Source organism: Dysidea avara, chromosome 5, assembly GCF_963678975.1.
Source record: "Dysidea avara chromosome 5, odDysAvar1.4, whole genome shotgun sequence".
Classification (NCBI taxonomy): domain Eukaryota; kingdom Metazoa; phylum Porifera; class Demospongiae; order Dictyoceratida; family Dysideidae; genus Dysidea; species Dysidea avara.
The window spans coordinates 21,953,771-21,969,625 of NC_089276.1; the positions used below are offsets into that span (position 1 = coordinate 21,953,771).

At 38.2% G+C, this 15,855-nt stretch overlaps 1 protein-coding gene across 2 annotated transcripts in view; it reads right to left on the reverse strand.

Annotated features, from left to right (window-relative positions):
- Positions 1-15,855, reverse strand: part of LOC136255496 (rho GTPase-activating protein 45-like) — a 21,815-nt gene continuing 5,960 nt past the window's right edge. For both annotated transcript variants that reach the window (XM_066048284.1, XM_066048283.1), the window contains exons 6-31: positions 13,280-13,328; positions 13,151-13,212; positions 12,009-12,075; positions 11,539-11,618; positions 11,366-11,410; positions 11,175-11,240; positions 10,332-10,481; positions 9,492-9,575; positions 9,360-9,437; positions 9,239-9,298; positions 8,430-8,486; positions 7,365-7,501; positions 7,173-7,279; positions 5,731-6,033; positions 5,315-5,493; positions 5,164-5,223; positions 4,935-5,049; positions 4,815-4,879; positions 4,577-4,720; positions 4,171-4,400; positions 3,920-4,004; positions 3,777-3,866; positions 3,373-3,445; positions 2,437-2,485; positions 2,291-2,351; positions 1-2,227 (exon numbers count right to left, since the gene is read on the reverse strand). In XM_066048284.1, coding sequence (XP_065904356.1) covers positions 257-2,227; positions 2,291-2,351; positions 2,437-2,485; positions 3,373-3,445; positions 3,777-3,866; positions 3,920-4,004; positions 4,171-4,400; positions 4,577-4,720; positions 4,815-4,879; positions 4,935-5,049; positions 5,164-5,223; positions 5,315-5,493; positions 5,731-6,033; positions 7,173-7,279; positions 7,365-7,501; positions 8,430-8,486; positions 9,239-9,298; positions 9,360-9,437; positions 9,492-9,575; positions 10,332-10,481; positions 11,175-11,240; positions 11,366-11,410; positions 11,539-11,618; positions 12,009-12,075; positions 13,151-13,212; positions 13,280-13,328 — 4,467 coding nt within the window. In that variant the 3' untranslated portion in view covers positions 1-256. The remainder of the gene's footprint in view (positions 2,228-2,290; positions 2,352-2,436; positions 2,486-3,372; positions 3,446-3,776; positions 3,867-3,919; positions 4,005-4,170; positions 4,401-4,576; positions 4,721-4,814; positions 4,880-4,934; positions 5,050-5,163; positions 5,224-5,314; positions 5,494-5,730; positions 6,034-7,172; positions 7,280-7,364; positions 7,502-8,429; positions 8,487-9,238; positions 9,299-9,359; positions 9,438-9,491; positions 9,576-10,331; positions 10,482-11,174; positions 11,241-11,365; positions 11,411-11,538; positions 11,619-12,008; positions 12,076-13,150; positions 13,213-13,279; positions 13,329-15,855) is intronic.

Consider the following 15,855-nt stretch of genomic DNA (forward strand, 5'->3'; position numbering starts at 1 on the left):
TCAATAAAATATAAGTTATAATATGTTCTGTAGTACACTGTATACAATAATAACACATGGTACACAGAATAATAATAATATGGCTTAGCCTTTTATAAAAAGATGTGCAATACGCATAAAAGAAATTACTTAGTATTTGAAATTTATAATTCTCTGTGTCGCAACATAATTACATACAAATACAAACTCCTTTAAACACATTTAAATGCCAATATCACACAATGGTAAAAAAAGGAATATCAGGGTAGTTCCTCTGTTATACTAATTTTGGAGTTCTAGACTTCTTATGCTTTGGTTTGGGTCCCGCATGTGTCGCCGTAGGTGCTGTTTCGTATTGTTTTGCCCTGCTATTAGATTTAGTCTTTTTAAATCTCGGTAACCCTGAGAAAAAGGGAGATCTCCAATTTCCTTTGGGAGCATACAGTTCTGTTGTCGACTTGCTTTTCTCACGTTTTAAACTAGAAGAAGATTCATCTTCTTGTTCTTTCTGTAAAACAAGCGAGTTCTTTCTTCTAAGACCTAACCTGAAACCAGTTTTTGGTGAAGCAGTAGGTTTGTCTTTTGACTTCATTTCAGTGGACACATCACTTGTACTTCTGGACAAACTAAGTTTTTGCAACGATGGAGTGATTGCAAGCAATCGTCGGGTTCGTGGACTTTGTGGAACATGATCATTTTTAGCAATCTGTAGTGTATCATTGTGTAACTGCTTATGCTGTGATCCCACAGATTGTTCGCTAGCAGTAGATCCATGTTGTCTGTGTATGAATACTAACTCTGTAGAACTTGTGGAGTTAGATGAAGAATGGTTTGGTATACTTCTATTATTATGAAGTGAATCTTCAATTGAATTTTCTGATAGTGGAGACAAGGAACGCACCTCCATTCTCAATTCAACACTATGAACTGATACACCATCTTCACTTGTTGAAGAAGGATTTGAGATTGCTGGCTTAGTAGGCTCATCATTGTCATAAATGTAACAGATTTTTTCTCCAATGCTGTCAACTCTGCTGATTTCACTTCTAATCTGTGACTCCAGTGATGTCCTCTTGTCGGTGCTCTCAGCTACATTTTGTTCCAGGGCAGCTTTTTCTTCTCCTTCAATCTTCTCATTGTCAGGCAAGCCATCACTTCCTGAGGTGCTCGATGTGTGTGCCCCTCCGTTCATAACATTGTTATCCATACTGGTAACACCATCGTTACAAGGTGAGTCATCATCAAGCAAGACTTTGTTACGAGTTAGTGTTTTGGTGTCATCACCACTCACTTCAAGGAGGTCAAAATTTTCTGTTGGCACATGATGGCCAGACACCATTCTATGAGCAGATGTACTTGTGTGCCAGGGGCTGGTGTTTCCACTGTTTAACATGCTTCCAGAATAACTTGAAGCTACACTGGATGTAGTAAGTCTGTCCATACTAACAGGTGAAGGAGACAGATCATGATGTAAATGCAACAAAGAAGAAGAGAGATATTTTGAATCATTGCTAGACCCCCGACGTGGTACCACATCTCCCTTATTTCGAGGGATGTTTAGAGAAATGGCCCGTTTTGCTTGTCGAACTGCAGAATCTCGTTTAAAACTTGAGCTCTTTCTTTGCCGTGCATTGGTGGTTGGTAGGGTAGTACTCTTATGCGATGGTGTCGATCGGCTGCTCTCATGTGTTGGTGAAACTGGACTAGAAACAGAGTCTAGCATATTTAAAACATCGTAACTTGTGTCAAATAACTCAGAATCACTCTCAGGTTGACTGTCTTCATCATAATCACTACCTTCAGTGCCACTGTTCAATACATCACCTTGACTACTTGAGATGGCAGTATCTTCATCCACTATCCCAATGAAAGGTACAGAAATTCTTGATTTGGTATTTTTCTGATTGCCATCATTGTCATCCCCAAACAAGACTGGTGTTGACTGACTATGCAATGAGCTGAAGGGAATATTGCACTGCTTGGGTAGTTTTGGAGTAGGTAATCCTACATTTTTGTTGTCACTTTCACCATTCTCAATATCATCTGTATATTCCATAGGACGACTCTCAGCCACAGGTGGTAGCATTGATCTTGTTGGTGTATGCTGTAATGATAGTAAACTTTCTTGGTCGCTACCAACCACACTGCCAGGGAGAATAATTGAAGCATCATCACATTGGTCTTCATCATATTCATCATTGTCTAGGATTTGGTCCGGTGAAGCACTCTTACTCTTGGGTAACATTGGCTATTAGGAGAAAAGGTATTAGAACGTAGTAAAAATTGATGCTACAAATTGTGTATTTCTTACTGGTTGATCCAGTCTTTGTCTAGCAGAATGGTAAAGGCTGTGTAACAGTTCTTCCATATTACTAATAGATTTAACAAAATACAAATATTACTGTGCGCTTGTGCGTGTAGTGTTGGTATATGTCATGTGTGATGTGTACCACTCACCTGTCAAACAGCCTATAGTTGTTGCAGCGACTGTCATCAAGTGATCCAACTATAGTAGTATTATATATCATCCAAATACATTCATATTGAAGTTAACCCTTAAACCCACATACAGTGTAGCCCAGAAAACTGGACCTTAACTTAATATGCGTGCCTTAAACAAAGTGCTATAACTTTCAAAGCATATCCTATGGCTATGAAATTTACTCGTGGAACCTTGATTATCTGAACTAATTGGGGGGAAAGGGTGTTCCTATAATCGAATAGTACATAAAATTGAACATCCATACTTTTATATACAGAACTTTGCTCAACTACTCTAATAAAGCATACACTTGTTGACAAAAAATACCCTAATTGAACTGTCGATCTGGTGTTTGGATAATCGAAAGTTCGGTTAATTGAGGTTCCACTGTAATAAGGATTAAAAAATAATGCCTATAGGGTTTTAACCAACCAAACACTAAACTACGAGGCCAAAATTTGCCGTGTAAGCAACTTTTCAGTAATAAAACACGCAAACCTTTGTAAAATGATCCATAACTGGTGGTTGCTCCCGTCAACTTGCAACAAGCGCTGTTCGCTTTGCCATTAAATTTTCCATCAGACCATATATAAGTCATGTGATTAACCCGCAATCAAAATTAAATACGTGACAAGGATGTTGAATCATGGAAACACAAGTTGCTGCCATTCATCGTTTCATGACAAGTAAGCCACTGTAGTTACAGTGTTCATTTAAACTTTTCCAGTGAATAGACTTTCAATCAATATGTAGGTTTAGGTTGAAGAGTCAAATTACCACATTTAATGTCACCATGTATGTCTGTATTGTGTAAACACACATTCCCCAAAAGTTCTATGCAGGTTTAAGGGCTAAGTAAATTCCTTACAGAGCTTCTAACTATGTAGTTACTGTACAACAGGGACACTTACAAGCATCACTGATGGTGGTCCTTGTTTCCAATCTTTCATCTTCTAAGTTATCATTGTATACATTGTCCGAGCTCTGCAGATACACCATAATAGCATATCAACAACAAATACACATCAAACACACATATTACACATGTATATGTCTAGACATGAAATAATTACCATACATACAACAGCAGCTACAAGTTTGAGACAGTTTACTCAATTTCACAAGTTAGCATCTCTATTCAATATCTACTACTTCAATAAATCTATATATTTTCCAAGAAGTATTGAAGTTCTACGTATTTACTTTTAGGAGAAAACTAATGGTAACTGGTAAAATGACTCAAATTACATTACAGCCATATAATGAGGGAAGACACATCACATATCCACTTGAACTACACGCATACTAGACATACCTCAATTGGTATGTATGCCTCTACAGTTCCAGTGTCCTCCTCTATAAACTCTTCTTGTTTGACCTGCTCTTCAGTGATATTGGTTAACAGCTAATGTGTACATACACAGGTTGAGTCATTACTTATTATGCTTCAGTGCTAACCCTGTCAGTGTAATAGATTAGTAGTTCTATCGCTTTAGCTTGGTAAGTCATCTCCTTGAGAGCGAGATAGGAAGATTGTGTTTCCCTGCAGAATGAAATAATATGATATGTTATTGCTGTGAAACAAATAGCAGTAGAAATAACGGCAGAGAGAAAAAAAAGGCTAATTATTCTGACAGTCAACTGAAAAGTTTTGATGCTGTCTACACTGAACCATATATATATCTAGCCAGCATACAGAAGTAGCATACTTTGGTTGAAGTAGGTTTGGTCCGAACACGATTCCCAAGTTGCTGGCTGGCATACAGTTGCAGCGATGGTGTTGGTGTACACGATGAAGATGAAACAGCAACCTAGCCATGGTGAGGTAGTGGGAAGGGTCAAGTTTAGTGAGCAAGTCTTGAAGGCGTAACACCATAGCCTCCTCCTTGCCTTCTTCATCCTCTTCTTCTGCTTTTAATGGCAATGTGTTACCAGCATCCTAGGAAAATAAGATACAGTGTTTGTAAGAATGTGCATATAGAACTCAGGATGAAAATATGGATACCATGAAAACCCTTTCATTAAGTGCGCATACATTTTTTAGTACTCTGTAGTAAGGATACCTCTACAATAAGACCACCATTTCAAGGTTCCCATGTACAAAGAGTACCACACCTTAGCACAGCTGATGAAGTCACTGTATAGAGCATGGGTCAACAATGGCTCGGGAAGTTCACGAAGATACAGCTTCAGACAAGCAGCAATTTGATGAGGAGATTGGTCGGATAATTCAACTCGATCACCGCCAGCCTCAAACAACTACACAGAGACAAGAAATCAACCCAAATAATATAGCTTAATCCATTAACAGCCTTTATAATAAATATTAACTATTGATTTCAAACATACTTACCCTACATAGCCTGTCCATTTTTGTTTTAGCACCAGAAAGCCTGTAGATTCCCCTGACATCCAAGCCTACAGAAAAACATGTGGTGACTTAACTTGCAGAGTAAAATGATATCAACAGTACCTCTTTCATCCAATTCATTAATACATTTTGTTACAATGATGGGAATGTTACAATGAGTGGTCTCCAGGTACTTCTGGAAGTCCACACCAAACGTACGTAGTTTTCGTTGTAGCTTCTGTGTACACACACAAATAATACTGAATACATACGTACCTAAGTAGGTATGTATGTACATACTTAATGTACACACTAGTTGCATTTATGCACAAGCAATGGAAAATATGCATACTTTATTTCCACATTTGATCATGAGAAACTCCAGGCATTTCTGATGACAGATCAACCCACACTAAAAGTACAAACAAGCATTTTGTAATCAGCCAATTTCAAATTTCAGGTAAATATGCACACACACATGCACACACAGTTTAGCTGCCTACCACTTCACACTCCACTCCATGAAAGTACACATTGTTGTCACATTCGCGACACTTTGTTGGGTCGACTGCTTTCTTGAAGCGATGGGTGTGTGCTACCTTGGACATCACCGGGTTAATAGCACTATTACCAAATGGTTTATTGTTGGTATTGTTGTTTGGATCCTGCATATCTGCACTAACTGTAAATCAACAACAATAACATAATATATGTATAGTAAAATGTCAATAACAGCATGTGTGTATCAACCAGCTGCTGCTACTTAACTATATCCTCCTACACCACAGGTGTACACTTATCACATGCAAGCAATGTAGCTACTTAACATGTCTCAGTATCTACTACAGGCTGTACAACAGCAGCAATATGTACCCACTGGGATTGGCTGACTGCTACCATGCGAACACAATATACATACTTCTTCTCTGGCTGCAACCACTAGAACTTTGCGTCTCTGAACTCAAACACTGATGATCAAGGATATTAGCCATACTCATCGGTCTACTGGCCTTTCTCTGTCCTTGCCTACGTACCACTTTAGGCAGTTGTTGTTGTTGCTGCTGTTGTTGAGATAGGGACTGTGTTTCAGCTAATGTTCCAGGTGAAGTAGCGGTGATGCTAACATTACTGCTACTTGCAGTGGAGTGTTGAGGTGAGTGTCCCGTATGAGATGGAGTCTGACAAGTCTCCCAAGCACTGATAGGAGACCCTAACCTCCGACCTAGGGTACACAAAGCAGCAGAGTTAGCAACTATAAAATAAATACCATTAAATCATATTAAGAATTTCTTACACACACACACACACACACACACACACACACACACACACACACACACACACACACACACACACACACACACACACACACACACACACACACACACACACACACACACACACACACACACACACACACACACACACACACACACACACACACACACACACACACACACACACACACACACACACACACACACACACACACACACACACACACACACACACACACACACACACACACACACACACACACACACACACACACACACACACACACACACACACACACACACACACACACACACACACACACACACACACACACACACACACACACACACACACACACACACACACACACACACACACACACACACACACACACACACACACACACACACACACACACACACACACACACACACACACACACACACACACACACACACACACACACACACACACACACACACACACACACACACACACACACACACACACACACACACACACACACACACACACACACACACACACACACACACACACACACACACACACACACACACACACACACACACACACACACACACACACACACACACACACACACACACACACACACACACACACACACACACACACACACACACACACACACACACACACACACACACACACACACACACACACACACACACACACACACACACACACACACACACACACACACACACACACACACACACACACACACACACACACACACACACACACACACACACACACACAAAGTTGTACAAAGGTAAACATTACAGTTCAACAAGGTGAGCACAAGCTGTACAATTGTACATGTCCTTAGAAAGAAGGAATTTAATGTAGCTTGCTTGTAGGTGTACAAAGTCTTCTAAGTCAACTAATACATGCAAGTTTACCATTGGAAGGCCAGATGATAAGACATTGTTTTGCATACTTACAGCTGTACATATTTCATGACAAAAGAGATGTTATACATGTAAAACAGTTTAATACATGTCAAAAAGTTACCTACATACAAATCAAACAGCTGCTTACTTAGCATAGGCGAGTCAGTCTCGGAATGAAGGCCTGAGTCTGTACTGGCATGAAACTCGACCCCATCATGTTCAACAAGATCATTCGTAGATCCTACTTTTGGTGCACTACAAAAATACACCACAATATACATTTGTACAGTATATGTTGATACTGCATGGATTAGCAGGTATATTAATATCTTTTACTTACAGCAGGTCTCCATTGGGATCGAACTCTTGAAAGACAAATTCCTTAGGCTCTTCCTTCAGCTGGGGACGTCTGATAACGTACTGGTAAAAATCCCTGCCTGGCTCAAAGCCCGAAACTTGAGTTTGCAATGCCATAAACTATAGCAAAAGATTAACGCATCACTTTGACACTATAAGTAACGTTTGTATACAAACCCCCAAAATGTACACACACACACAAATATAGAAGTAAAAATGAATTGTATAATACCTACTTTGAGAGGCACAAGACAGTCTAACAAAATTCAGTGTGATTTCAACAATTATCACAAAAGTCTTATAATGAAAAATTAGCAGTATACTGATAAGACCATTTGAACTATCAGAAATCATGGAAATCATGGAAATAAAAATTCCATGGAAATAAAAATTCCATGAATATATTCAAGCACAAAAGGCTTCAAGGTGACATGTTTAGAATTGAAACAATAAGTATCAAATGCCAAATGGAGACAATTTGAAATAGTGCTGTGGATAATTCCAGAGCACACAACAAAACACACACTGATTGAATTCTTAACAATCACATCAGCATGTAGCAGAGAATATGATACTTGACACTAACAAATCTGTATCACATGACATGTGTACACACCTTTGATGTACAAACACATTGAATAGGCCTTAAAGCTGTTTACCGAATATTTCAATAAATAAGTTTAAATTTAGTTTTAAAAACACATGAATATACAAAACAGTACAGTTATCCATTGGCCCTGTGTATAGGGTTTATAGCCAATGGTACTGTATATCTTTAAACTTAGGTACTCTTGAATTGCACATACTTGACCTTATCGTTACACTATACACATAGGTAAATCCACCATAGAAGGTATACAGTAGCAAACGTGATAGTTCTAGTAACATAGTGAACAGTGATAGTTGCCTGGTTATCACCATAGAAGTAAGCTCATACAAATCAACACCATACAATTGTCACTCAACAATTCAATGAACACCTAGGGATGTGCATGTGTGTGTCTCTCACTATCATGTTATCTGTAGCTGTTGTATAGTATTGACTTACTCTGTGAGGAAATTGCTCGAAGAAATTACACTGCATTGCAAAATGATGCTCAAAGTTCTATAGAATTATAAGGACACATACATAATACAGACTACATGTACATATATGATACCTGTATGTGGTCTATTGGGAAATGATTGTAATAGTGTTTGGGTGAAATTCACCAACATCAATGACAGTAAAGGCATTCTGATAGTATACACGTGCACGTGTGCCTAGCAGCCAAGTTTGTACACCAGTATAAATATGGAAATGATGTACATGGCCTGTAGCTAGGCCATTTTTGGTCTGATTAACTATCCTTCTGTGCTTGCAGTACAAAGTGTGCAAGTATAGAGTAAATAGTAGTAATCAGAGTATCAAATGCATATTAGCTTATGATATATGACAATACTCAACATAGTGTCTCTAACATGATCTGTCAAAATTACAGATCAAAATGTGATATGGTCGGCCATTGGTACACAATAGCAAACAGTTTACATACACAGTGCTTTTTAAAAAGTTTTTTTTAATAGGTAAAAATGTCAGAGTTGGGTTGTAGATGACAGGCTGTTACATATTTTGAATGGATTATGTTAGAGTAATGGCACTGGTAAGCGGATCCCTAAAGGTGTGGAAACGTGCCATACGTGTACAAGAACTATTGAATGCAAACAAAGATCTGTTGAATTTCAGTCTACCATTTCATGTAAATGGACAACTACTGAAATATCCACATTGTTTTCTGCAATCATTTATCATAGGAGATTGATATTCTTGGTTACTATTATCTAACCTTGACTACACCTATATTAAAATAAACTCACAGCCTTCAAACTCTGGTCTGAATCCATCACCATTCTTCTGAAGGCACAAAGAATTGATTTCTACAAAACAAACGTCATATTACAACGTATGCGGTACAAATACTACCCATGCAGTTAATACCTGAGATACGTGGACTTGATATTGACAGTCATTAGCATCATCTACTGCTCGTTTGTAAGTTGTTTCTGCTTCTTCCCTCTGTAAACAATACATACAGTGCTTTGTGCACACATTTTAAACTATGTCACTTACTTTAGTTTGTATATCAGAGATCTCTTTCTTACGTTTCTCCTGCTTATGGCCCACCTCATCCTTATGCATCTGTATAGCCTTCAACTATGGGATGGTATAATCACATGTAACCCGCAGGTGCCGACCCATACACACAAGCACACGATATTGAACAGTGCATGTATATAATGTTACATGTGTATGGTCTAGCAGACGTTTTTCTGTTATAGTGTTTGGCTACGCATTAGAACACTTTTTAGTTTGATTGTGGGTTTCGATATACAGCTATGTCGTGACAGTGATCAGTCAAATATGAATCACCTCTACCTATTCATGATAGTGAATTCTATCAGTCAAATATGTAGCATAAAAATCTGAAATATTTTAAGCGACTAGTATCCTACGTCTAGCACACAGTTGAATGGTTTGGTAGAACAGCAGTTACAGTGACTGTCAGGCTAATACAATGTAATCATGATATGGGCAGGGCCCATCATCAATAAATGGAATACCATTCAATGTCATAGATGGTAGCATTTATCACACAATTGAGATATCACTGTGATAAGTTTCCTATGATAATGACCAGCTGTACAATGCCATACTATTAAGGAATGATCAGATGGTATCAGAAATATTACATATCTTCCACCACACATTTAAACTATTACAATCATGCAATAAATTGTTTAGTTAACTTTAGTATACAGTGAAAAATCTCAGGGCTAACTGTGGGATCAAAACTTAATGAGGTGGCCTTATTAGTGAGGTACATCTCTAACAAGGTGGTTTATTATAAAGAAGTGACCGCTACATGAGGTTCACTGTAAATAAATAACGAATAACACTAGAGGGACTAACCCTGGACAATTCTTGTCCTAGCATAGTATATTTGGACTTGGATGCCTTCATGGCTGCTTTGCATTCAGACAATTTCTTTTGCTCTCTGGACCAAGTGTCCTTCAACTCCTTCCTCAACTTCATACATTCTGCAGTCTGCTTCTCTATTGGCTGTAATAACACCATTATCATATATTTCGTACAGTGAAACCTATTTCAGACACCTCATGCAGAATGCCTCTATAATTTGACACTGTTTTGTTCCAATAACACATTTACTATGTGAACAATATCTTTATCCTTGGTAATCTTGAGTAAGTTTTGGCACAGAATTGTAGTTGGCACACAAATTCCAAACCCAGTTACAGTGTTAAAACGACATATCACAGTATATTATCATGTCATAGTAACTGTGCAGCCAATAATTGATTTGTTTACTAATGACAATCAATTATAATTCTAAATAGGTTGCTATGAAACACCAAACTTGGAAGAATATTTGTAATAATCGTCTTTTGCTAAGATTACGAGCCCAACAAACAGTCAGCAAACATCGGTACTATTCATAGCACCTGACAGCACATTCAGAAAACTATTCAGTCATTGCTAAAGCCAGTACAAAAGAACCGTCTTCTATATATCCTTAATGTATTTTCTCATGTGTGTGAAGGCCATACATGCATATACAAAACCAGGTACTTTGGCAAACAGCAATTGCAGGGGAACAATGGTTGTTCAAATATTCCAAGCAAAGCATACATATAATTGTAGATACAGTAAAAGCTCTCTAAAATTGGCCCAAGATTTCTTGACATTACACAAAGAGAGGTTCTACTTTAATACATTATATTAAAGATAGCTGACCTCAACAAATTTTTGGCTAACATGAAAGTTGAAGGTATTGTTATATGTTCTTGCATAGTTGACATCCTACAGAGAAAACACGTGACATACATACACATGTACGTACATAATAATGTAGACTTGTACACACATGTAGCCTGTGTCACTGCATTTAGCTTGTAGTATGTGTATACAACACTTAAATAGCTTACCTCGTCCAAACACTGTTGAAACAACCCAAGGAGTGGCAGTGAATCCTAAGAGTATATAAGAGAAATATTCATGATGAATACATGTATACAAGTGCCATGTGTATACCATTACTGTATGTGTGCATGTAAACTTGTAAACATTTGTATAGAGTTTCAATGGTATAGTGGCTTACGTCAGATTCTGTGGCCAGATCAGAGACAACATCTCTCACATGTTTATTTAACTTGCTTATCTGACGGTAATAATCGGCAACTGCAAAAGACACAACATATAAACATGTATACTGTATAAATAGAAGTGTTTAAAACACTTAATGGATGCATCCTTTTAAGTCCTAGCTATGTATATGAATACAAGCACAAGAAATGGGTGACCCATATAGGAGTACATGTGTAGGTTGCTACATAATCTGGCAATCCCCTTGCATACATTCAATTTACACTTCTCAATGTCACATGAAAATGCCTCCAACATTTTCCCACGTGCATATACAACTGTCTATGTTAATGTTTAGGACTACTACACAAAAGTTCTGATCACTGCAAGTTAAAAAATGTGTGTAGGCCACTGATAACTTTCATAGCCACATTGTACAAGCAGACAACATTAACAAAACACTACTGATGTTATGTCTGCACATACCAATTGCAGCTCGCTTGTTCATGTACGTTGTTATCTCCCGCATGTATTTTGTCCGGGTCTTAGAATTCTGAAACAAAAATTTCACAGATAATGGATACACATAAACCTCGAGACAAAACATGGTAAAAATATATTAAGTATGCTAGTAGTAATTATTACATAAATGCCCACCCTATACGGATATCACTACCTTCATTAGTAGGCTACATGCACACACATACATTGTTGACAAATTAAATCATTATTAGTTATCACTGGCATGTAACCAGGGCCTGGGGGTACTAACCTTCCCCCATTCGTTGGTATGACAACAGCCAACCACCATTGACACAATCCCACACAGTCACAACCACTTCACTGAAAACTAATAAGCCTGAGATAGGTCATTGTGTGTGTGTGTGAGTGTGTGTGTGTGAGTGTGTGTGTTTGTATGTGTGTTGGCATTGTGTGTACACATGCGCGCAGATTACTAGATATATGTATACACTAACCGGTACGCAGTGTGCTCTTACATGCACTACAAAATCAGGATTACGCCCAATGCTTATAGCCACAGTACAGCCTGTACAATTGAATGTCTTGATTTAGAGGTGTCACGATTCTTACAATCTAGTTTACATATTAAAGGGTTCCTTCGGGACCCTCTCCAAGTGTCTATCCATATTAACAAACATACCTACTGTAAGTTGTACTGTGCATACAGATTTCTGAATTATATTTGACAAAATAATTATGCTGCCTAAATTCCAAAACTGGAAGATACAACACACACCTGTGTAAGATAGTAGCTAGGTGACATGTATATATGCCTGGCAGCAATGCCCATGAAACAATTTTGGTTGAAAAGGTGAATCCAACATACCAACGATATATATTATCACTACAATGTTTGTAAAATTGTAGTAAGCATTTTTTACCCAATGCAATTCAAAAATAGAATTACATGAGAACTAGTTGGGTTTTGCTCAGCAGGTCACGTAGCATCGTACTTGCATATGTATGTCTATATGGACCCATATGATGCATGTGCACATGCTTTTTATATACATGTACAGTGTACAAGTGTATATTACCTGTAACACACGCACGTACACACACACGTGCACACACACACGCACGCACACAACACACACAAAACTTACAACAACAGCAACATCCACAGCACTCTCTGTACACAGAAGTGCCTTGTCTATATCAGCCATTACTACAATAAAACAATGGACACACATGACATGACACAAATGACAAGTCCACATTCTGGTCTTACGTACGTTCTCTGTCTTGCTGTTCTGTACTGCGGTATGCCAAGTTCTCAGCAGACTATAGAAAACAAAGCCGTGATAATTTCATTGTCTCTACACCAGCCAACACAATGGCCCTGTAATGGCCAAATATTCAGGAACAAAAACACTGGCCAGATTGAATCTCAACAAAACAGACAACCATCTATTGAATGGTTTATATTTTACTTTTAAGGACCTGAACACTAACACTTCATTTCCTTACAGTAAGATGAAACCAAATGTGCTAGTAGAATACCAGACATATGATGAGCTTAAGTACAAATATTGTAAATAATTGAGCAATTTCCTTTCACTACCAAGTTGCTGTTATGAAAAGTACAATGCACAACAAACATATTTATTTGTAAACTATATAACTAACTTCCACAAATATTCTAGGTATAAAAAATAATTCTAACATCTTAGAAATTGTACCCAAAGCCCAAGGGAAAGTTATTCTTTTAACAAGTTGAGAAGTTGTATTAACAGTATATGCATGCATGTTGAGAGTATAAACAGCTACTGGAGCAAAGCACTAGAAAAGCACGCAAACACACACATGCGCATACACACGCACAGGAAAGAGACATTCAATCAATCATTCACAAACACTCCCATTAACTAGAGGAAGCCAATTTCCTGACCAATCCACACATTGTTTAACACAATTAACAGAAAGAATGTTGGCAATAGACTACAGAATATGTAATATTTATCATAGTTCTGTACAACATGGTGTACATTAATGATGTCATGTGTAGAACTGAGTGGGAGGCAATTTGTAGATGTTAATGATGACAAAAACTAACACTACACCTCACAAACTGTAACCAGATATACTATGGTAACACTGATTGTCTGGTAACTAATAAAAACACTCACAAAAACAAAGAGAATACAAGTTTTCACTCCATAAATTTTTACTACCACATACAGAATGGACAATGCCACCACACAGTTATCATATAGTACAATAGTACTGTATAGTGGGGACGATGAAGGTGTGGGCGTGGTCCATGAAGAAAAATCTACCCAAAAAATCCTTCACAGCCATTTCACAGTATTGGTCAGGTATAAACAAGCCCAAATGTGTCTTCAGAACGACCCGAAACGTCTTCAACGAGGTGCTACGAAATTTTAAAAAAAAAATTATTTTAGCGAATTTTCTACTGCCTCACTGCCTCACTGATGCAAGCGTAACGGAAAGCTGGCTACAGCTACAGCCTTGCTTCTTTGGCGGAAACACTTCGAATTTTGTGGAGAAAAAACCTTTTACAATATTAAATACCTACGATGTGTGCGCTACTGTCTTACTGTTTTATCTTTGATCATGGCCATCTCTCATGGGTACGGCTTCCATCAAAACACGCACACCACAGCGCCCCAACATATTGGAGTAAACGAGCAGCATAATTGTAGCAAGCACGTGATTTTAATGTTGGGACACACCTCGGGATATGCTGCTGCCTGTACAACATCGCCACTACACGCGTAGGGATTAGAGTTTGTTTGCTTTGGCTCGAAGGTGGTTTTTTTTTCCGAGTTTAAAAACTGGTTGTATATGGCGCCTCTCTACAGACTCTATGGGTAGCTTTCCCAGAGCACTTTTCAGGCGTACCACAACTGAAAAACACCGTAGTAGGCCTCATAGGCTCGCGTATCTCGTCGTCTAGAAAGTGGGCGTGACCCGTACTTACGTGAACTAAAAGTAAGAGCAGCCCTGAGGCTTTGTTGAGAGAATTAGTGGAAAATAATACTGTGGACACACTATAAAACAGTTGAAAAGATACTTCTGTGGGTAATGTGTTGTTTAAAGCGGTTTGTTAAAAATCCGCATCCCTAGGAATGTTTAGCTGTGTATTTCGAGAATTGCAGGGGGGGGGGGGGTTGAATTACTAAATACGGTTATTGAATAAAAATTTACAAAAAAAAAGTACACAAACAAGTGCAAGAAAAAATTAGGAATTTTCCATATGAGTAGGGACTGCAGCAATAAAAAGCACTGAAACAAGCCGCTGAGATAAAACACAACTGAATGATTGCATTTTAATCCCTACTTTAGCCTGCTATGATGTATGGTTAAAGTAGGGATTAAAATGCAATCATTCAGTTGTGTTTTGTCTCAGCGGCTTGTTTCAGTGCTTTTTATTGCTGCAGTCCCTACTCATATGGAAAATTCCTAATTTTTTCTTGCACTTGTATATTAATGACTGGGTAAAAATGGAAATGTACCAAGCACAGTCTCTCCTATATAGCATACCATATGCAAATTGTTCAAAGTTTCACGGATGCACTCAAGAAACTTTCGCAGTTTTTAGTTTTTCAAATCCAAAATGTTGGATATATTCACAGCAAAAGTTTCACGGGTTGCTGACGTGTGCAAAATAAATGAATTGTCCACCTTGAACCATTTGCAATATACGGTGTATGTACGACATTGTGAGATATGCAATTTACGTTTATTCTTTACTATGATCTGCAACTATGCGCATTTGTATTTGTGTTGCTTGTGTATCCGGCTACCAAGGCTCAGATTACTGTACAGGGAGGGCATAGAAGCTCGC